Below are 22,579 nucleotides of genomic sequence, written 5' to 3'. Positions count from 1 at the left end.
CTTTGCTTTCTTCCTTCAAACAAATATGGTAACCGGATGGTTCCCATTCATGAGTTTCCTCAGAGGAACTGGGGCAGAGCACAGTACACGTGGTGTTACATCATTGGGAACAGTCTCGTTCCCCTGTTCCAGTGCGATGGGCAATGAGCTTTCAGGATAGGAATGGTAGGAAATCTCAATTTATTTTATTTTATAGTATTATCATATAGAAGTTTCTACTAAGCTGGAGACTTATATATCCCTCTGCCTGTGAGAATCTCTCGAATTTCCACAGGCACCTGGGCCACATCAGGCACTGTTTCTCTCCTGCTTAAGGTCTTTCAGTGGCTTCCCATCACCTACGAAATAAGACAAGCTCCTACACTTAGAATATAAAGCCCCCTGCGATCTGGTCCCAGCGTGCCTTTCTGCCTGGATTTATCATTCCCTTTTCTGGTAATACTAAATTACTAATAATTCTCTCTCACACCACGTTTACATCTCTGTGCTTTGGCTCTTTACATGAAACTCCCTTTCCACCTTCGTTGCTTCGTAAAATTTTATTTACCCAGGACTCTGTTTAGGCATCCCCAGCAGGAAGAAAGCCTTCACTGGACCCCACCAGTGTTTAAAATGTCTTTAGTTCATCCTGTCCTAGCACCCTGTGAGTTTCCCAATTTTATAATCATTTTCTATTTTATATTTAAATGATCTGTTCATTTGCCCATTTTTCACATAAACAATCTAGCCTGGGAGAGGTGATCAGGTCACAGTTATCATTGTATCTCTAGTGCATAGGTCAATACCCGGCATAGAATATTTTATTTAAATGAACTGACCTGACTTTCTTCTAGCTGGTTTTGTTCTGAGGCCCTGTCACTGAACTCCATCTCTTATCTCAGAAGTTGAAGGTCCCCCATCCCAGAGCCAGCTGCTAAGTTCCCAGAGCTTGAATAACACCACAGTCAGCTGAAGAGTGGGCAGCCTCAGACACCACGGCCGGGGCTTTTGGAGAAGCAGCAGGAGAATGGGGGCCATGCCGTTCAGACGCCTGTATCTGTTATGTCTCTTCATGTACAAACTATCCCTGGAAGTTGCTGCAGACGTTCAGGAATCCTCAGGTAAAAGAAAAGAACACCATGGGGTGAAAGTGTTGTTGGAAGAAGGGACGGGAACATGATAGGGCTCTGGGTATATGTCCTCCAAACCTAGGAAACTTCCCAGGAGATGCTAGACAAAGATCTGCCTCCCCTAGTCTGGCATTCTCCTTCAGAAATAGGCTATCTTGTGGGAACCCCCCTCCCCATGTTAGTAAAAAATAAATAAATAAAGCCTTGGAATGATAACTGCTAAATCTCACTGGCCTTAGTATGAAGAGAAAAAGTAGAGATGCCCTTATGATTTAGAGCTGCTGCTTCTCTATTCAGTACGCCCAAACCTTCTGTCTCTCTCTCACTCTCCCCCCACCCTCCTCTGTCTCTGCCTAGATGGTCCCGGTGCCCGGGAACCTGTCTGGCTCACAGATGTCCAGGCTGCCATGGAATTCGTCGCTGCTGCTGAGGTGACTGTCATAGGCTTCTTCCAGGTTCGTCCAGATACCCCCCCGCTGTCGTTCCTCCAAAGAACCAGAAATATTCTACCTCAAGGGAGCCACGTTAGTCACCTGCTGGCCAGATGACACTGCCTTAGCAGCCAAGGGGTACAGAGTCTGCTTTTAGCTTGTCCATCAAGATCTCTCGATTTCTAGCCATTCCCAGTCTCTGAATTATGTCTTCCTCGCACTTGCTTCAAGAGTTCTGAGACTGCCGACTGGGCCTCCCCATCTGTGGATGCTTTGAAGCTTCGGACAGTATCTGAATTTCTGAGGCAGGGGCCAGGGTAACCCAACTTCTATCATCCAGACAATGCATTTGTCAATAGTTGCCTCCAGTGTAGAACCTCTTACCAAATAAGTAGTCCCCTATGCTTCTTCCTCTTTTTTTGCTCTGAAATGTTGAATAAGGATGGCATTTTGTATATGGAAGGTGTTAGCCTCCATCTTCCAGATTGGCCTCCTGGCTAAGAAAAGCAGCCATAAAGGAGAAGGCATCATTCCAGCATTTTTCTATTTGTCTGGAGGTAACATCTGGAGATTCTCACAGCTGATCAAGCCCCTGCTCTCTCCTGGCAGACCTTCTTGTCTTGCTTCCATTCATTAATTCCAACTCATCATCACCCTGTCTATTCTGTGTACACAGCTGGAAATAGCCTTGATGAGATGTAAGTCGGGTAGGAAGACCGGGGAGCAAATTTTTCAGTGATGAGAGATCTGAACTGTAGACAAAAACAGCCACCCTCAGACTGGAAGGAGTGCCAAGGAAGTGGAGTTGGGTGCAATAACTTAAATGACCACCGGGTGTCGTTGTTTGATTCACGAGCAATTCCATTCTAAGGAGCAGAATAAAAAAAGAGGAAGCCTTGATGAACAATTGTTCATAACCTCGAATGAACTCCACACACCTTTTTGGATGAGCAAGGTGCCAACTCCCTCTGCTTGACCCCAGATGCAAGGCTAACCATGATCTTTTCTCTTAGCACATCTCCTTCTCTAGCTAGAAAGGTGTCAGGGACAAATACGTTCACTCTAGAGTATTGCCTGGAGCTGCTGAGGACAAAGGTCCCATGACAGCAGGGAGATAATGCCAGCTTGCTATAGAAGGACTGGAATCATCACTCAGAATAGGCTTCCCTGCTCTGTCCTGCAGGCCTGGGTTCTAGAATTGGACCAACCCATGAACAGTACCTTGATGGCTTACACACAGTAGAAAGAGGACTGTTCCTCTACCTCCTACACAAGCCTTTGTTAATAAACCTTCTAAGCTTCCACTTTAATTTCTCTTATTTTTATTATTTTCTTTTTTGACCCTTTTGACAGCACCTATTTCTGATTTTTGCATTTCTTTTTGCTTCCACAAATTATTCCCCAAACATTTGCCCCCTCTGGTATATCAATGACAGAGCAGCCCAACTCTGCAGGTCTCTATGATTTTGAGACCCCTCTCAGCTACTAGTAAACTGCAAGTTCTATGGTAAAGCCAGACAGGAGTCCCCGGCTTAGCCACAATGTTGTAGTTACCTATTAACCCACCCAGCCTGGAAAATTCAACAGAGTCACTGCAAATTCAGCCTGCATTTTGAGAGGTCAGTGTTGTCTCACTGGACACTATGATTTCTGATATGAATGAACACATTTCTACTGCCTAGTCTGTTTCTCTGTCTCTCTCCTCCAAAAACAACCTGTGGGGTTTTTTCTTCTGGTTTTTAGGATTTAGAAGTACCAGCAGTGTCCGTACTCCACAGTGTGGTGAAAGATTTCCAAGATGTGTCATTTGGAATCAGCACTGCCTCCGAGGTTCTGGCCCACTACAGTGTTACTGGGAACACCATTTCCCTCTTTCGTCTGGTAAGTCAGGTGGGCAGCTCCAGCCTTCTCCCAGTTTTTCCTTGGGTTGTGGACGTACAGACTTCTGAGACCAGAAAAGAGTCTAGGTCTTGAACACTGATGGTGCCGCCTGAGTCAGGGACCGTGATGACAAGGACGATGGCTCAACTCAAGCTTCCTAAACAGATGCTGTCATGAAATGGGAAGAAGCCTGGACTGAGGGTCAGGACATAAGATTTGGAGCACTGCTTTGTCACCAACCAGCCATGTGACTTGGGCAGGTCACTGAACATTTTTTGGCTTCAGTTCTTTCATCTATAAAATAAAAGGGTTTGACTATATCATCAGTAAGGTCATTGTGAGCTCTAAAATTTTATATTTTCATACCTTTGAGAGTTCACTTACATTCATCAAACATGTGGTAACAACTACTCTGTGTGCTATGCAAGATAATGATAATAAAAACACATTGAGTATATTCTCCCCTTTCATAGATCTTACAAATATAGTGGAGATTGTAAACATAATATGCACATATCCATAATACAAAGAGCATCACCATGGATAAAATATTACAAGGGTTCAAATGATAAAGGCAGGGTAGGAATTCTGACCAAAATAAATTATGAAGGAGACAACTGAACTGGGATTAAAGAACAGATAAAATTTGGACAAAATAGAGGAGAATTCATGGCCAACATGGGGGAAAAAAAATAAACTTGGGAAACAGTGATCAGGCCAACTTGACTGGATCTCAGGGAACATGTTTTGGGCAAATGAATAAAAGACAGAGAAGCTTGATTGGAACCATATTGTGAGGAAATTTGAATACCAGCTTAATGGGTTTGCACTTAAGTTGCTTGGCACTAGGCAGCCCCTCAAGCCTTTAGATCAGGGGAATAATATGAACAGAAATGTGTTCGCAAAATTATTTTGGCAGCAATGAGTCAGACGGACTGTTAGGCAAAGAGACAAGAGTAGAGAGAACTTTTATTAGGCTGACAAAATAGATCATGTACTAAGGATCTGTAGCAAAGAGGTAGCAGTAGAAAGTGAAGAAAAGGCAGGTCCTGCAAAGATAAGATATCAAAATTATGGAAAGGAGGCAAGGTTGAAAACCAGGGTACCTAGGAATAGTGAGGGCATAACAGAAATAGGGATTTCTGATGCTTTATTTTGTTGTTGAGTTTACATTGTTGGTGGAATACCAAGGTGAAAATGACCAGAGTCCACTGGAAATGAGAAACTGAGCAAAAGTTAAAGTTTCAAGATTTCTGGACTGAAGGTCCTTCCCGCTCTCACTTCCATCCTATCTATCTCATATTCCTCATCCAACCGTCTTTTAAATGTATTCTCTACTCAGTGTCTCCAACTATCTTTAAGCCCTTAAACTACCTAGTTTATGTACCACTCCATTAAAACTGCTTTCATCCAGTCCAGGGTGGCTTCTATATTTCCAAATCCAATGAATACTGCTTAAGTCTTATTTTACTGAACATTTCTGCCATATTTGACATTGTTGGCCTCTCTTTTCTCTTTAATATTTTCTCTTTCCTTGACCTAGGAGGCTCCTTCTGCTGGTCCACTTCTTTTCGTCTCCCTGGGATATTCTCTTCCTCCACCCATACTACTGCCTGACTCAATGCTCTTCCCAATGTAGGTTATATAATCCATGCTCCATGGGGCCAAAGACTGTCTTGTTCATTACTTCAACCACCGAGCATTTAAAAGTGCCTGTCATGTAGCAGGTACTCATAAATGTTTGGTGAATAGATGAATATGTGAATGATTTTTTTTTTTTTTTACTTTTTGAAAAAATATTTACTTGGAGCAGTTTTAAGTTCAGAGCAAAATTAAGAGAAAGATATAGAGATTCTTCTTATCTCTTGCCGCATACATACATGATCTCCCCCATTATCAACATCCCCCTCCAGGGTGGTACATTTGTCACAATTGATGAAACTACACTGAAACATCATAATCACCCAAACTCCATAGTTTACTTCATGGTTCACTCTTGGTGTCCTATGGTCTATGGTTTTGGACAAATATATAATGACATGAATCTATCATTACTGTATCCCAGTATTTTCACTGCCTTAAATTCCTCTGTACTTAAATTCACTTAAATTTCACTGCCTTAAATTCCTATGCCTGTGAAGGAATCAATTACTGAATGAATGTGTAATCCTTCAGTGATATAATTCTTTCTCATGTTTGACGATTGTGTGTTTGTTGAGGATTTGGAATGTTTTACCTCTAGTCTGGACCTCTCCTGTGATTCAAATGCTTGCTGGATATAACTGTTTGAATATCCTCATAAGCACAGCAGTCTTAACTGTGTCAAAACTGAATTTGTCATTTGCGCCTGCTGAATCATGTTCTTTCCTCTAAAACACTGTCTTACTGAATGGCTGTGTTCATTCAGTATCTAATCTTTGCCAATCATACCTCCTACCCTACTGAGCCTATGTTCTCCTCCACTCTTTCTATTTCACTCCTTGCTTAGATTCTTAGCATCTTTGGCATAAACATTTTCAATATCTTCTTAATAGATCTCCCTTTACTACTTCTTATAGTTTCTAGGTTGGTATCACAATGATGGATATAAAATGGAAATTTGACCATGACACGTCTTTCCTAAAAACTCTTCAATATTCCCCATGTCTTAAGAGAGCAAAATCAAGATATTTAAACATGTAGTTTGTTTTTTGTTTTTTTTTTGTGGTACGCGGGCCTCTCACTGTTGTGGCCTCTCCCTTTGTGGAGCACAGGCTCCGGACGCGCAGGCTCAGCGGCCATGGCTCACGGGCCCAGCCGCTCCGCGACATGTGGGATCTTCCCGGACCGGGGCACGAACCCGTGTCCTCTGCATCGGCAGGTGGACTCTCAACCACTGCGCCACCAGGGAAGCCCCTCTTTTTCTATTTCTTAAAAGTATTTTTATTATCTGATTTAGTTTTTGGTTAACATATAATGTTTTAGAGAAAACATGAGTATTTCAACGTTCTAATCCCTGGAACCTGTGAATATGTTACTTTATGTGGCAAAAGGGACTTTGCAGATGTGATTAAGAATCCTGAGATGAGGAGATTATCCTGGATTATCTGGGTGGGCCCAATGTAATCTCAACAATGCTTATGAGGGGGATACAGGAGGTCCAAGAGGAGAGAAGATGCTATCTATGGTGCTGGCTCTGAAGATGGATGAAGGGGCCAAGGAATGGCTAAGGTCTCTAGAAGCTGGAAAAGGCAAGAAAATGTCTTTCTTCACTAGAGCTTCTGGGAGGTCTACCAACAACTTGACTTTAGTTCAGCGAAACTCGTATTGGATTTCTGACCTCCAAAACTGAAGATAATAAAAGTGTATTGTTGTTTTTTTTAAGATAGGTTAGCTATTATTTTTATTCTTCCAATCCAAATCCTCTCCCAGTAACTAGGCATCTTTTTTTTTTTAACATCTTTATTGGAGTATAATTGCTTTACAATGGCGTGTTAGTTTCTGCTTTATAACAAAGTGAATCAGTTATACATATACATATGTTCCCATATCTCTTCCCTCTTGCGTCTCCCTCCCTCCCACCCTCACTATCCCACCCCTCTAGGTGGTCACAAACCACCTAGCTGATCTCCCTGTGCTATGCGGCTGCTTCCCACTAGCTATCTATTTTACGTTTGGTAGTGTATATATGTCCATGCCACTCTCTCACTTTGTCACAGCTTACCCTTCCCCCTCCCCATATCCTCAAGCCCATGCTCTAGTAGGTCTGTGTCTTTATTCCCATCTTGCCCCTAGGTTCTTCATGACCTTTTCTTTTCTTTTTTTTTCTTAGTTCCCTATATATGTGTTAGCATACGGTATTTGTTTTTCTCTTTCTGACTTACTTCACTCTGTATGACAGACTCTAGGTCCATCCACCTCACTATAAATAACTCAATTTCATTTCTTTTTATGGCTGAGTAATATTCCACTGTATATATGTGCCACAGCAAAGGAAACCATAAACAAGACTAAAAGACAGCCCTCAGAATGGGAGAAAATATTTGCAAATGAAGCAACTGACAAAGGATTAATCTCCAAAATTTACAAGCAGCACATGCAGCTCAATAACAAAAAAACAAACAACCCAATCCAAAAATGGGCAGAAGACCTAAATAGACATTTCTCCAAAGAAGATATACAGATTGCCAACAAACACATGAAAGAATGCTCAACATCATTAATCATTAGAGAAATGCAAATCAAAACTACAATGAGATATCATCTCACACCAGTCAGGATGGCCATCATCAAAAAACCTACAAACAATAAATGCTGGAGAGGGTGTGGAGAAAAGGTTACACTCTTGCACTGCTAGTGGGAATGTAAATTGATACAGCCACTATGGAGAACAGTATGGAGGTTCCTTAAAAAACTAAAAATAGAACTACCATCTGACCCAGCAATCCCACTACTGGGCATATACCCTGAGAAAACCGTAGTTCAAAAAGAGTCATGTACCACAATGTTCATTGCAGCTCTATTTACAATAGCCAGGACATGGAAGCAACCTAAGTGTCCATCGATAGATGAATGGAGAAAGAAAACCGATGTTTTTACTCCTAGGTTCTATTTACTCTAATGCTCCTCATTCTAAAGACTTTTAAAAAAAAAGAAGAAAAGAAACACACTTTCTCCTAAACCATTTCTCTATCTCCCTGGCACTATTTAATCAAACCCCAGGATTATTTCTGAAGAGCTAATCTAGGCATGGCATATTTTGGCAAAGAAATTTCAGAATTTGTCCCTACAGTAAATTTCCATTGTAGGAACATGTTTTGAAATAAGCTGAAATAAGTGGGAATATGAGTTGACAGCTATGTTGGAGAGATGAGAGACTGGCAAATGCTATATTTATGGAACGCATCACCTGCAAAAACAGTGCAGGCCAACTATATACATGCGATTGGGAAAAATGTAAAATGGAGCAATAGTAAGTTTTGTATGACAACCTGTCTGTGTGAGGACAGAGTTTGTCTTTTGTGAGAGTGATAGCAACTCTCACCACTCTCAACAGTACTCTTAATGTTGCCCCAACAGAGATGTAATCCCATGTTGAATAAACCATGAGCCTGTCCTAAACTGGAATTTCAAATATTATTTGAATGTTTACCTCATTTTGAGTATTCTCAATCACTTCTATTTTAAGAAATATAGGGACTTTCCTGGTGGTCCGGTGGTTAAGACTCTGTGCTTCCAGTGCAGGGGGTGTAGGTTCGATCCCTGGTTGTGGAGCTAAGATCCCACATGCCAAAAAAGAGATATAATTAGCCTAACTTTGACCCAATGGGATAGTGATGGAAACACAGTAGAGGCATCCTTTCATGCCTTTCACAATTATTCCTTGGAAACCTATTATAAGAAATGTACCTTTCCAAGCAGAGAATCAGAAGAAACCAGTGAATAAAAATAAACTGATAAGAAAGACAAGAACTAAGATACATCAAATTTTTAAATATTTTTTCTGAAGTATATATTTACCAAGTATATGGTAAGCTAAGCAACTTATAAAAGCAACCCAGAGAAGCAGCCGCATAATACAGGGAGATCAGCTCGGTGCTTTGTGACAACCTAGAGGGGTGGGATAGGGAGGGTGGGAGGGAGGGAGACGCAAGAGGGACGAGGTATGGGGATATATGTATATGTATAACTGATTCATTTTGTTGTAGAGCAGAAACTAACACACCATTGTAAAGCAATTATACTCCAATAAAGATGTTAAAAAAAAAACCCAGAGACATGAGGGCATTTGTTAAACAAATGATTTCTCCGTGATAGTCCAGATATTTAATATTGTAACTGGTGTAAACTAAGACAACTTTAATATGTTTTATGAACTGTTGGGTTGTTAATTACGGAAATTGAGCGAAATTCAAAGGAATATTGCTGGAATACTAATAAACAGAAAAGGGGTGATGAAATCCATTGGTAGCACACAGTGTCTGAAACATAAAATAATCCACATCTGATTCTCTTGGGGAAACTCAAATTATATTGTAAGGTGACAAGCCTTCTGGTTTACTGTTTACTGTTTTTATTCTGGTGCCTCTTTCCTTGGGGAGAAAAATAATATGATTTTTCAAGGAAAATTCTTTCCAAAAACTGGAAAAATATATAAAAATTCTTCCCCCACTCTTGGTTCCAGGGTTGGGTTTTTCTTTCCAGGGCATTAGGCAAATAAATTCCCTTTACAGAAGAAAGAATTCCTTTCAAATGTTGTTTCCAGGAACCCTACACATGAACGTTCCAGAGTTTTTTGGTTTAAGAAATAGAGAAATAATCGGGTATGTTTCGTTCAAAGAAGCCCAACCAACTGGAAAGGCTTCAGGAGGGTGGTTTTTATTGAAGCTCTTTGCTTCTTAGAGAAAGTTATCACCGCTTAACCACGGTGCTTCCAGTATACAACATGCCTTAAGTCCAGAAACACCTGGAGGAGCTGGAGTTTCCTGTTCGTCTTGTTCTGGGAAATGTGAGGGTTTGCCTGGAAAAGGGAGCAGAAAGGGAGGAACTCCTGGCTCAGACCACAGCTCTGTCCCCTGAGCTTAGACACCAGGCCTGCAAGTTTCCAGAAAAATAATCAGGAAGTATTTAAACATATTAAAGATTAAAAGGACACTGGTTGTGATTATAATGATGATTTTGATGGTTGAACAATTAGCAAAGCCTTAGGAAGGAGACATGCCAGGTGGCAAAGCAGGCCTTAAGCAGCTTTTAAGATCCTTTGTGTTCACTTCCTTCTCTATCGACCAGAGGAGAGGGATGGGAGAAGGGTGGGCAAGGACTCCACCTAGGAAGACTTTTTTCTCCTGCTTTTATATTTCTGCCCCAAGCTTTCTACTCAAACTGTGTGAATTTTAAAACAATTAAATATGCAAAATAGTTCACCTTTTAAAACATCCTGTGGTTTCGTTGAATTTTTTTCAAAATTCTTTTTTTGAAAGACAAACATTTTCTGTACCTCGGCATTATGTATTTCATAAGTTTGGGTTGGGAAAAACAACCGTGAAATAAAGTGATTAAATTGCCATCTGACTGAGGTCAGCACTTCTGGGCCTCAGTACCTAATACACAGCAGGCACTCAACAAATAATTGAACACAAATGGATTATAAGAGAAAAACCCAGATATGACTAAACAGACTCAGAATTAATCAAATTAACCATAAAGAGTGCATTGGGTTTCTTGGAGGTTCATATTGCTTTTAACTATACCTAGTGAGAGACCACCTGGAAGAAAAGAAGAGAAAAATAGAAGATGGCTCTGATCCAGGGCAAGATCTGATGGGGTAGGACCGATATAAGATAGCAGATAAAGGGTAAGAGTTAAGGAGTGTTCAAGTGTTGGTGGCCCAAAGATCTCAAAAGTGACCCAGACTATTTCAGGAAGCAGAATTGTTCAGGATCTGGCCCTGACAGTTTTATCTGTAGGCATAGTTGCTATGGGTGATGGAAGCTTTATCTTCTGTCTCTATGGGCATGAGGAGATGGGAGAGGGGAATGGGAAACTTCTGGGAACAATGTTTGGCAATATGACATCCTATCTTTCAACATACCTGAGTATCATGGAAAGGCAGCTCTAAAATGCAAATCTGGGAGAGCAGACCAGGTAACTAGACAATCCCTTCCACTAAGGATAATTTTTTTGAAAAAGCTGAGCAAAAAAAAAATATTTTAAAGAAAGACCTTGGAGAACCAGCAAGAGAAGGGGGAATGTCTAGGCTAAGATCTAAAATAAAATGGAAGCCCAAAAAGGTGAACCCTGTATTTGGACTGCTTTTCATCTGGGGGACATAGCCAGTTCTAGAAGGAGCAGCAGAGAGGCTGAGAGGTTTATTAGCATTTTTGCAATATTCAAGGAGCCAGAAAATTAAATGTTGGAGTTCAGGGACCACACGGGGAAGTAGGAGGTAAAACTAGTAAGACATCCTTTGCTCTACTTTGGACCCTAAAGAAAAATACCCTAAAATCAAAGATGAACCATAAGTAGATCAACCCTCCCAAGAGCTGCAGCACAGATTCGAGTCACCTCAGCCCCTGATCATATATGAATATATAAATACACACACAGAGACATACACACACATATATATATACACACACACATTACATACACCTGCACACATATATAATTATATATATGTATCATCTATATAATTTACCCGTAGCCATGCCATAGTATAATAACAGAAAGTCAAAGAAAAAGAGAAAAATCTTAAATCAGACAAAAAAGATTACCTTCAAAGTAAGCTCAAAGGGTAATACTAAGATTCTCAGATGACTTCTCAATAGAAAGAATGGAATGCAGAATACAAATAATTATATCTTTCAAAAACTGAAAGAAAATAACTCTCAACAAAGAATGCTACCCCCAGCAAAAATAACCTTCAAAGATAAAGGTGAAATAAGCATATTTTAAACAATCAAACTGAAAGAATATGTCACCCAACAGATCTAACTCATTCTAAAGGGAATACTAAATGTGTTCTCTGGGCAGAGGGAAAAAATTCCCAGATAGAAGCTCAAAAATGCAGGAAGAAATGAAGAGAAACTAAAATGTAAATGTATGCATAAGTGTAAATGTATATTGATTATATAACAATAATAATAATGTCTTGTGAGATTTAGAATTAACACACAGAACAATAATGGCCTGTAGGTCTTGAGTGTGGGCCATGGACTGATTTGGAAGGAAGTAAAGTGTATTCGAGTGTTCTAATGTCTGCATTATCGAAGAAGAAGGTAGAATTGCCAGCTAATATTAGATTCTGATAAGTAAAGTATGCATGTTGTAACGCATGCTGGTGATCCTTAGGAGAATAATTATAGCGTGTGTAACTTCTGAGTCAAAAAAGAGAAAGAAGGCATAATAAAAAGTGCTCAATGGATTCAAAGTAAGCCAAAAATGAAGGAAAATGAGATTTGGAACAGGCAGAACCAATGGAAAAATGCATATTTAATTAAATATATTAGTAACTACATTATATAAAAATAATCCAATTAAAAGGCAAAGATTATCAGACTGGATTTAAAAATAAAACTATGTGCTTTCTACAAGAGATACAATGTTTTAAAAAATAGGGACATATGTAAAGTATAAAGATAGGTTGAAAGTAAAAGGATGGAGATATGCCATGTAAACACTTCTAAAAGAATGCTGGTATAAGTATATTAGTATGAACAAAGTAGTCTTTTATGCAATGAGCATCCCTAGGGATAAAGAAGGACACTTCATAAAGACAACAATTTTAATTTGCCCAGAAGATTTACCAATTCTAAATCTGCATACATGACTTGAGAATATATAAGAAGAAACTGACAGAATTGTAAGAAAAAATGGTTAAATCCACAATCATACTGGGAGATTTTGACACTCCCCTATTGAGAGAATAAGCTAGTCAAAAAAAAAAAAAATATATATATATATATATAATTTGAATTATAAATTAACTAAGTGTCCTGATGAGCATATGCAGAATACTGTATTCAAAAACTATAATATATGCATAATTTTAAGGACACATATCACATATACAGAAGTTGACAAATAATAAAAATAAAATGTAGAAATTAAGCTGGAAATCAAAAACAAGCATATAACCCCAAAATCTTACATTTTGAAATTAAAAAATACACTTCTAAATAACCAATAGGTTAGAGAAGAAATAAGAACAGAAATTAGAAAACATTTTGAATTGAATGATAATAAAACATACATACAAAGTTTATGAATGTAGAAGGCATCCATAGCCTTATAACGGGAAATATGGAGCTTTTAACATGTATTTTAGAGAAGAGTAATGCTAAAAATCAGAATCTAAGCATCATTTTAAGAAGGAAGAAAAAATGAGTCCCAGGTAGATTTTAGATCCATTGTGAACGACAAAATAATAATGTTTCTAGGAGATAAAATAAGAGAATATATTCAAAACTTTGGTGTAGTCAAAGCACTTTAAACAAAACAAAACAAAAACACACACGAGTTATAGGAAAAGGTTGATAACTTGACTACATTGAAATCACCTTCTGTTCATATGCAGTCACCATTAAAAGGGAAGTCCCCAGTGAGAAAAGATATATAGTATAAAACCACAAAGGGTTCATATCCAGAATATATAAAACATCTTCAAATCAGCAAAGAAAGGATCAACTCAACAGAAAAATAGGCAAGTGACTTGAACACAGACTTCAAAGAAATGGATATACAACTAGTTAATCAGAGAAATACAAGTGAAACCACAGTGAGATACTACCAGATATTCACCAAAATGAATAAAATTAGAAAGGTGGATAATGCCAAGTGTTGGCAAGGATGTGGAACAATGGGACATTTCCAACAGTACAAATGCAAATGTACATTATTGTCCATTTTAGAAAATAACTTTGACATTGTCTCCCAAACACACATCAAAATACATGGCAAAAATACACATATCCGGGCGTCCCTGGTGGCGCGGTGGTTGGGAGTCCGCCTGCTGATGTAGGGGACACGGGTTCGTGCCCTGGTCCGGGGGGATCCTGCAAGTCGCGGAGCGGCTGGGCCCGTGGGCCATGGCCGCTGGGCCTGCGCGTCCGGAGCCTGTGCTCTGCAACGGGAGAGGCCGCGGTGGTGAGAGGCCCACATGCCGCAAAACAAAAAACAAAAAAACAAAAAACATAAAAACAAAAAAAATGCACATATCCTACAGTCAAATCCTAATCCTAGATACATGCCCAACAGATATAGAGACATGAGTACCAAGAGAAATGAACAAGAGTGTTCATTGCAGCCTTATTTTAATAACCAGAAGCTGAAAACAGTCTAAATTTTCATCAGTAGTAAAATGAATAAATGCTTTGCATATTTATACAATCAGATATTATAGAGCAAGGAAAATGAACAAACTATAGCTAAATGCAATAACATGGATGGCTCTTATAAACAAAATTTTAAGCAAAAGAATTGAGATACACATACAAAAAATAGTTTGTTTCCACTTACATAATGTTTTTAAAAAGATGAAACTAAACTATAACATTAAGAGATGCATTTTTAAGCAGTAAAGCTATAAAGGAAAGGATGAAGAAGGTCATCATAAGTCAGGATAATGGTCCCTTTGGCAGAAAACTAATGGATTATTGATTAGAAGGGATCACAGAGGGCTTCAGGCATTCTGGCAATGTTCTATTTCTTTCCCTGAGTGGTGGTTCCACAGTTGTTTGCTCTGTGATCATTTACTGAGGTTTACATTTTCTGTTTTGTGGTTTTCTCTATATGTGTGCTTTATTTCACATTCGAAGGGTACATAAATAAAACATAAATCTGATCCTGTAAGTGTCTCCTCTTGCCCTCAGGTTAGAGTTTAATCTACTTACCTTGACTTCAAGGCTCTTTGGGAATTTACCCTGCCTACCCCACTGTCTATGTCTCTCTTCTACCCGCACTTAACATCTACTGCTAGAGTCAAGCTAAACCAACTGCAGCTTTTAGAATGGGCATCTCGCATCATTTTGCCTTTGGCAAATGCTGTTCTTTATTTAAAATCCCACCCCCATCCTCATTCATCTGAACAAGTCTTAGCCATTCTTCAGGAGCTGCCTCTTCCTGGGAGTTTTTCTGCTCTTCCTTAGGTGACAAATGGGTCTGCGATGACACTAGCCGCATTCTGTGTGATGTTTCTGTTTACTTCTCTGTGTCCCACAGGACAGTGTGTTCCTAGAGGGCAGGGAACATTTCCTATTTACCTTTCTGTCTTTAGAGCTTTAGTTAGTGCCTGACATGTGGTAAATAGTCTAGAAACATTTACTGATAAATGAAGACAGTGACAATTTTATCCTTTTTGTGTGACCCAGGTGGATAACAAACAACTGGATTTAAAGAGTGAAGACATTGAAAGCATGGATGCTACCAAGTTAAGCCATTTCATTCAGAGGAACAACCTCCACTTGGTGACAGAGTATAACCCTACGGTAAATAGCCCCTGTCCGCAGACCCTTAAGTCCCTATGTCAGGGAGGGTACTTGCCTTCATAGCAGAAATCCTTTCCTCCAGGAGTCCTGATCTTTTGACCAATAATAATATTAACCACACACAAAATATATATATATATATATATATATATATATATATATATATATAAACCACCATTAATTGAACACCTAGTTGTTTATGTTGCCATCCCTCTACAACCCTTAAGATTGATAGACTTGTCCCTACCCAACAAAGAAAGAAACAGAAAAGTTAAATGACGTCACATGACTAGTAAGAAAGAGAGAGTGCAGGGCTGAGGTGACTACTTCGAAACTTCTGAGTTTGGTTGCCTGAGAGAGTTCAGTGAAGGCAACAAGATTGTGAGCTCGCCACAACTGCAAAAACGCTGAAGGTCCATTTTGTTTTCCTAAAGCATTGGTGACCAATACTTTTGTAAATTACAATAAAAGTAAATTAATAGACCAATGAAATGTTGAAAAACAAAGCCCACCGATCATGTATTTGGATGTCGCAACAATGTAAAATTTTTTTAAAGTTTTTATACACCTATTCCCATTTTCTGTGCCTATCTCCTTGTGGACTAGTAACTAACATTTCCTGGTCTGGCCTAGACCCTCAAGGGGTCTCAGGTTTCTTTCTGGGTTTGTCTTCCTTGGGTGTTGCATGCTGCCTGAAACCTGGGTGAAGCTGCTGGTCCACCTGTCCTGCTGGCCTTCTAACACTCTACAGCTTATAGAATTACCTTGCATGTCCTGCCTTTTGCCTTCCTGAACGTAAATCGTAGACTGATGGAGTGTTGACTTCCAGTGATCTACATCAGCTCAGAAATGCTATGCGCTCTCTAGTAAGAGTACTTTATATGCATGTCATGCTTTTTAGAACTTACAAAGCCCTTTCACACCATTTTCTCATTTAATACTCACAGAGATTCTTTGAGGTAGAAGAGAGGAAATTATTATGTCCATTTTATAGAGAACTCTCGAGTTCCAAACAACATTCAAGATTACACAGTAAGTGGAAAAGGCATCTTTTAAGGCAGAAAATTTAACTGATGATGCATTAGCTCATATTGTCTATTTCTATTCTACTGGAGAGGAAATGGGAGTTCAGAAAAGTGAAGTAACGTCCTCAAGGCCATATGAGCTTCAGTGACAGCCTATCCACTCGTCCCTGATTTTTTTATGACTGGTCTGTCTGACTGGGTCCTGTGGTTTTTCCATTACTGCACATAGCCTTCAACAGAAAACACCCCTTTTCCTGTTGACTGAATTCCTGTCCACCTCTCACACCATGTTTTTCTCCATGGAATGGTGACTCCATTTCCACTTCTGGTAAGATTCCAAACACATGCACCGCAGGGGTGTTGGCAGCAATAATTGAAAAGGCATTTTTCTCCTAGATCATCATCATTCTGGTCATTGTGTCTATAAAGCTGCCAGGAGTGCATGTGGGACCAGGAAAGATGATCTTCCAGTCCCTGAGCTTATGGTCCAGGGTCCTGGAGTTCTGCAGGCGAACGAGGGCAGACGCAAGGACTAGCCTTCCTGAGCTCTGATGCCTGGTCCATCTCTCATCTTAAAGAACAATGACATTTGTTAAGTTCCATATTAGTAGTGACAGCAAATCACATCAAGAAGAAATTAGGAAAGAATTTCTTTAGAGAAGCAAGTTCAATTTTTATTGTGACTTTTACATTTCCGAAAAGTAGTTTTTCTCAATGGGTGACCTGCCCACACTACTATAGTTGTTTCTCATCTGTTGCTGGTACAGAGGTTTGTATCAGTAGCAACTGGGCAGAAATTCATAGCCATGTAGTTGGCCTCCTGTGCACTTTTAAGGCACACACTCAATCCTTGGCTTCAAGGTGAAAATCCAGCTGTTTAATCTATTAGAATTAAACTAATCACTTCTGCTGTGTTCAATCCCTTCTGCTAAGACAACTATATCATTTGACTCCTCAGCTTTGATTTTTTGACTCTTCTCAAGCTTTCTTCTCCATCTGCACTCTAGGAGAGTAGATGCATGCTCTAAATTTAAGTAGCAGGATCTAGTAGAACAAGAGACAATTATTTAGCATCCAATCTCCCAAACTTAAAATGTAAGACCTGGTTTGAAACTCCAGGGGGAAAGTTTTGGGAAAGAACTCACTGGACTCTCCTTACCTACATGTTGGCCAGTAGAGCTGAAAAAAGAATCTCTACAGAGGAGTGTGTAGCTTCTGGAAGGATCCTACCTAGTTGCTCCCCCTCCCACCACCCTGGGACTCTGCCCAAAGATTCCTTAACACACCATACTCTCTCTTCTTGTGCACATGCTTGTTTTACAGCAGTGCTTTCTGTATTTAGAAGGGAGGGGTGAAAAGGAATGGGATTTTGTTTAAAATAGCGACAGTTGCAGCACTATTTCAGGAAAGGGAAATGAAGGGAACCAGTGCCAGAGTTTTACACTCTGTCTTCTCTCCTCCCTCTGGTTCACAGCTGTCCCCTCCCCTCCATCACCGACAACTTCCTGGGGAATGACCATCTCTAATCAGCAAAAAAGGGCCAATGCTTCTGGTCTCCTGAAGAGCTTATCTTATGGCTGACCTGAGGTGCTCTGATTCAACCATGCTGAGGGCTGAATTGGTTTTGTTGAGGATTTGCCATCAGCTGTGTATGAGGCGGTACATCCCGCTGATTAAGACCACGGACTCTGAAGCCACACTGCTTGCTGCGAATCGCAGTTCAACACTTTCAGGACTTTAGGAGATCTTGGGCCTCAATTTCTTCTTTTATAAAACTGGGACTTTGAGGATTAAATTAGTTATTACACGTAAAGACCTGAAAACAGTGCCCAGCACATCATAAGCACTCAAAAGTATACACTACTGACATGCAAAGTCCACATTTTAAGTGCATCTGGCTCCTCTCGCAACATGAAAAGGCGTTTAAAAGGTGACTAAAATGTTCCATGGTGTATTTGTTACCTATTGATGCATAACAGCTTACTCCAAAATTTAACAACTTAGAACAGAAAAAAAATGGACTGTCTCGCACAGTTTCTGTGGGTCCACCGTTTGGGAGTGGCTAGGGTTAGGTGCTGCGAATCTGGGGGCTCATGTGAAGTGGCAGCCCTTGGTCAGGGAGGCAGTCATGGGAAGGGTTGACTGGGGCTGAAGAGTTTGCTTCCAAGATGGCTCAATCACAGGCAAGTCAGTGCTGGCTGTTGGCAGGAGGCCTTAGCTCCTTGCCATGCGAATCTCTTCATAAGACTGCTTGAGTGACCAGCATAAGAGAGTAAGTGATATGAGTGAGAACAAGGCAGAAGCCACTGTGTCTTCTATGACCTAACCCTGGAGGTCACACTCCAGCATTACTGCAACATCCCTTTGGTTACTCAGCTCAGCCCTATTCAGTATGGGGAGGAGAAAACTACACAGTTGCATGAAAACCAGAGGTTGAGACTGACTCAGCACCATCTTGGAGGAGTTGCCCCTGATGTCATGGATGGACAGCTCTCATTTATGTTCTAGTGTACCTATTCACCGGTTGTCACTAATGTTTTTTTTTCCCTCCTTTTCACTTTCATTCTACTTCAATACATTTCAATTTCCCAGACTGTAATTGGCCTATTTAATAGTATGATTCCAATTCATCTTCTACTGATGATGAACAAGGCCTCCCCAGAATATGAAGAAAGCTTGCACAGATACCAGGAAGCAGCTAAGCTCTTCCAGGGGAAGGTAAGTCTGGACTAGGAAATACCTTTTTGAATACTCAGCAACAAGACACTAGAAAAAGGGTGATGGGACCAGGGAAGTGAGACAAATGAGGAAAATACATCAGGTTAAGAGATAACAAAGTGAGAACTGGGGCATAATAAATCCCATTACTCTGATTTAAAACTTAAGATGTATTTTATACTCTTAAAGATGTATTTAATCATATCTTCCATTAGCAGTAAGTCTATTTCTTTTTTTTAATGCCTTGATGGGTGCAGAGAAAATAGAGACCCAAAGAAACTGAAAATTAAAATCACCTTTTAGTCACGATTTATTTACTCCTTGCTATAAACTCTGAAGTTTTAGACCTCAGGACTTATTTCTCATCTAAAACACCTGTCAGGTATCTAGTGCCCACTGGATGTCCAATAAATACTTATTTCTTTCCCTTCCCTACTTTGTGCAGTTCTGCTTATGTTACTGAAATAGTAAAACTTCAACCACTTCAAGGCTACTGCATTGAATTAGAGGCCTCGATGACAAGGGCTGTCTGGTAATAAAACAAGCTGACTTTCTGGTTTTCTGGTTTCCCTAGCACTGGAAGTTTTCAGTGTTACTAAACGTAAATAACTCTCTAGGCTATTATCAAGAAGATTTCCACTTTGGACAGAAGGTTTGATTTAATAATACAAAATAGTTAACAGTTTTCAAGCACTTACTATACGCTTAAAACTGTACTAGAAATATTAAATCCATTCTCTCATTCAATCTCCCCCAACAAAAGCCCATTTTTCCAAAGAGAACACCTAATCTCAGGGAAGCTAAGTAATGTACCCAAAGTCACACAGCTGGAAAGTATTACAGGTAACATTTAAAAAGAATTCTCCACATTTAGCCAATAGGCCATACTTTCTCCCTTAGCTAACCCCTAGAGTCTCTTCCAGTTCTACGGTCTTAAAATTAAATAAACCCAATCAAAGGGATAAAAAACCAAAACAATGCAAAATAAGAAGAAATTCATTTTAACTCAATGAAGATTTAAACTGTGTGGCACAGACCCTAAATTCCATCAGTGTAAACTCCAACAATCACAAGGTGCCTCTTCCTCCCCAGAGCCTCAGAGAGATCTTTCTTTTCCAAACTTCTCCAACTGCAGATTCTTTTTATTCTGGTGGACAGTGGTGTGAAGAAAAATGGGAAGGTGATATCATTTTTCAAACTAAAGGAGCCTCAGCTGCCTGCATTGGCAATTTACCAGACTCTGGACGATGTGTGGGATACACTGCCCATAACGGAAGTCTCAGTAGAGCACGTGCAAAACTTTTGTGATGGATTCCTGAAAGCGAAGAGGTTGGTAAGTGTGAGACTACAGGTAAAGCAAGTTGAGGTTTGTCTCCCCTCTTGGTCCCTTTAATTTCCTGTTGAATAAAAATTCTTTGACCTCCACTGGATTTGATTAAGAGTAAAGGGATAGGAAATGTGTGTATAAATACATGCACTCAGCCTCTTCTTTTGCATAATTGATAGAGTATTATACACTATTGTATATCATTGTACAGCTTGACTCTTTTACTTAACATGAAGTATCACTTTATATGTGAAAAGCTTTCTTATAGTTTATTAACCAACTACACAGAATTTTAATGTATTGATGGACCATGATTTATTTAACTATTCTCTTATTGATTAGATTGTTTCCAGGTTTTTTCCAGCTGTTTCTCATCCCCCAATAATATAAACAAAAGTCTGTTTTACCCAAACTTTGTCCACACAATGTGTTCTCAAGCTTTCTGATCTTTATTAATATTAAAGGCGAAAAAATGGTATCACTGTAAAAAAAGAAAAGAGCAAAGGGATAGGAGGATACGGTGGTCAGAGTTGGGATGCTTTTTGGATTATTTTTATCCCCAATAATATAAACAAAAGTCTGTTTTACCCAAACTTTGTCCACACAATGTGTTCTCAAGCTTTCTGATCTTTATTAATATTAAAGGCGAAAAAATGGTATCACTGTAAAAAAAGAAAAGAGCAAAGGGATAGGAGGATACGGTGGTCAGAGTTGGGATGCTTTTTGAGATGTAGTCATGGGAACAGAACTCCAAAAACAGTTTTGGAAAGGTCTTGCATATTCAAAGGAGCTGAATTTTGGATTTTACCATTCTGTGTACAACATCAACGGGAAACAAGTAAATTCCATAGGAGGATTCATGAGATAAAAATTGAAGATGGATTGAGGACTTTCAGGAGGAATTAAATAGCTCAATTTTCTAATCTCAGAGTTCAAAAACAAGAGTGGACTCCAAATCTGAATATCAGTCTCATGGTGTTTTTCAGAGAGAAAATCATGAATCAGAAGAAAAGATGTCAAAGATGGAACTCTGATTTCTCCCTGCTTCTTCTGCGTAGGACAAAGTAACTACTTGATGCCGAAGAAAAAGGGGTGACCCAAACCTCAGAGACAGTAAACAGGATCACCAGACTTTACACATACACATACATGCACAAACACACACACACAAACACACACGTGCGCGCGCGTGCACCCACAGCTCCAGTTTGTTCCTTAAAGTCTCATTGACTCTACTTTCCCTTTCTTTTAAATTTTACCCTTCCGATTTTCTCTTCTGCATTCATACTGAGTAGGCCCATGCACTGTCATACGTACCACTGGATGCAGGCGTTATGAGAAACACTGCGCTACTGCTGTGAAGTGACAGCATTCCCAGAGGGAGATTGTTCCAGTGTATCTTTTGATACTGAATTCGTATACAGCACGCGACTTACACACAACATCTTGTAGGGTTGCCTGAGGGTTGAAACTCTGCTTTCCTCATAAGCCCATGTCCCTCTCTGACTCAGGGTCAAGGACAAAAAGATGGTTTTAAATGCCTTTCTGAAATTGTCTTTTTGCCAGAAGTCAAATGATATTTCCAAGTCTCTGAACTCAGCAGAAACAGACCGTGTAAAAACTCTATGCTTGTTTCAAGTTCCTAACTCCCCCTATAAATCAACAGTTGCATGATAAATAAAAGGCCATCATGTTATAGGAAAAGACTGGCATCTCTTTGCAGACCAAATCCCTTATAAATATCCCGCCACCCAACTCAGCAGAATGGACCTCCCCCTTTTGTATCTACTGTTAGAGTCAGGTCGTGAGCCACTAATGTGTTATCGTTCACTGTGGGTGGGATGGGAGCTGGTAGAGACCATCTTGCATGAGGATTGGTATAAATGTGGCAGAGGAGCTATGGGAATCAAATTAGGTAAAAGGTTGGAGAAGGGGTAGGAGCGGGGAGCTTGGCCCCAGGGGCGAGCTGGGGCTGGCTAAACGTGGATTATTGCAGGTGAAGTGTGCAATCCAGCCCTTGTGGAATGGAGGGAGAGTTTGGCTGAGTGTCTCTGGCCCACAGGCTGCTACTGTGAACACACAGATGAGACATTGTTCCCAGGAGGCCCTTGGCTCCAAAGCAAAG

General features: G+C 39.9%; 1 protein-coding gene across 1 annotated transcript; it reads left to right on the top strand.

Annotated features, from left to right (window-relative positions):
* The first annotated feature begins 85 nt into the window (after positions 1 to 85).
* On the top strand, positions 86 to 22,132 carry ERP27 (endoplasmic reticulum protein 27). Its single transcript, XM_060024334.1, has 7 exons — positions 86 to 1,100; positions 1,467 to 1,564; positions 3,284 to 3,421; positions 15,268 to 15,384; positions 19,002 to 19,127; positions 20,263 to 20,460; positions 21,441 to 22,132. Exons 1-7 carry the CDS (start codon positions 1,007 to 1,009, stop codon positions 21,486 to 21,488), a joined length of 819 nt encoding a protein of 272 aa, XP_059880317.1. The 5' UTR covers positions 86 to 1,006; the 3' UTR covers positions 21,489 to 22,132.
* The last annotated feature ends 447 nt before the right edge of the window (positions 22,133 to 22,579 follow it).

Source organism: Delphinus delphis, chromosome 11, assembly GCF_949987515.2.
Source record: "Delphinus delphis chromosome 11, mDelDel1.2, whole genome shotgun sequence".
In the NCBI taxonomy this organism is placed as follows: domain Eukaryota; kingdom Metazoa; phylum Chordata; class Mammalia; order Artiodactyla; family Delphinidae; genus Delphinus; species Delphinus delphis.
The sequence above is the reverse complement of the archived record's forward strand: the minus strand, read 5'-3'. Positions and strand labels throughout refer to the sequence as shown.

What these genes read in the sequence shown, in the direction of transcription:
- ERP27 (XM_060024334.1), top strand. Translation starts at nt 1,007, where the DNA reads ATGGGGGCCATGCCGTTCAGACGCCTGTATCTGTTATGTCTCTTCATG. An exon ending in AGACGTTCAGGAATCCTCAG is followed by an intron (nt 1,101 to 1,466) that starts GTAAAAGAAAAG and finishes GTCTCTGCCTAG; the next exon opens with ATGGTCCCGGTGCCCGGGAA. An exon ending in CTAAGCTCTTCCAGGGGAAG is followed by an intron (nt 19,128 to 20,262) that starts GTAAGTCTGGAC and finishes CTCCAACTGCAG; the next exon opens with ATTCTTTTTATTCTGGTGGA.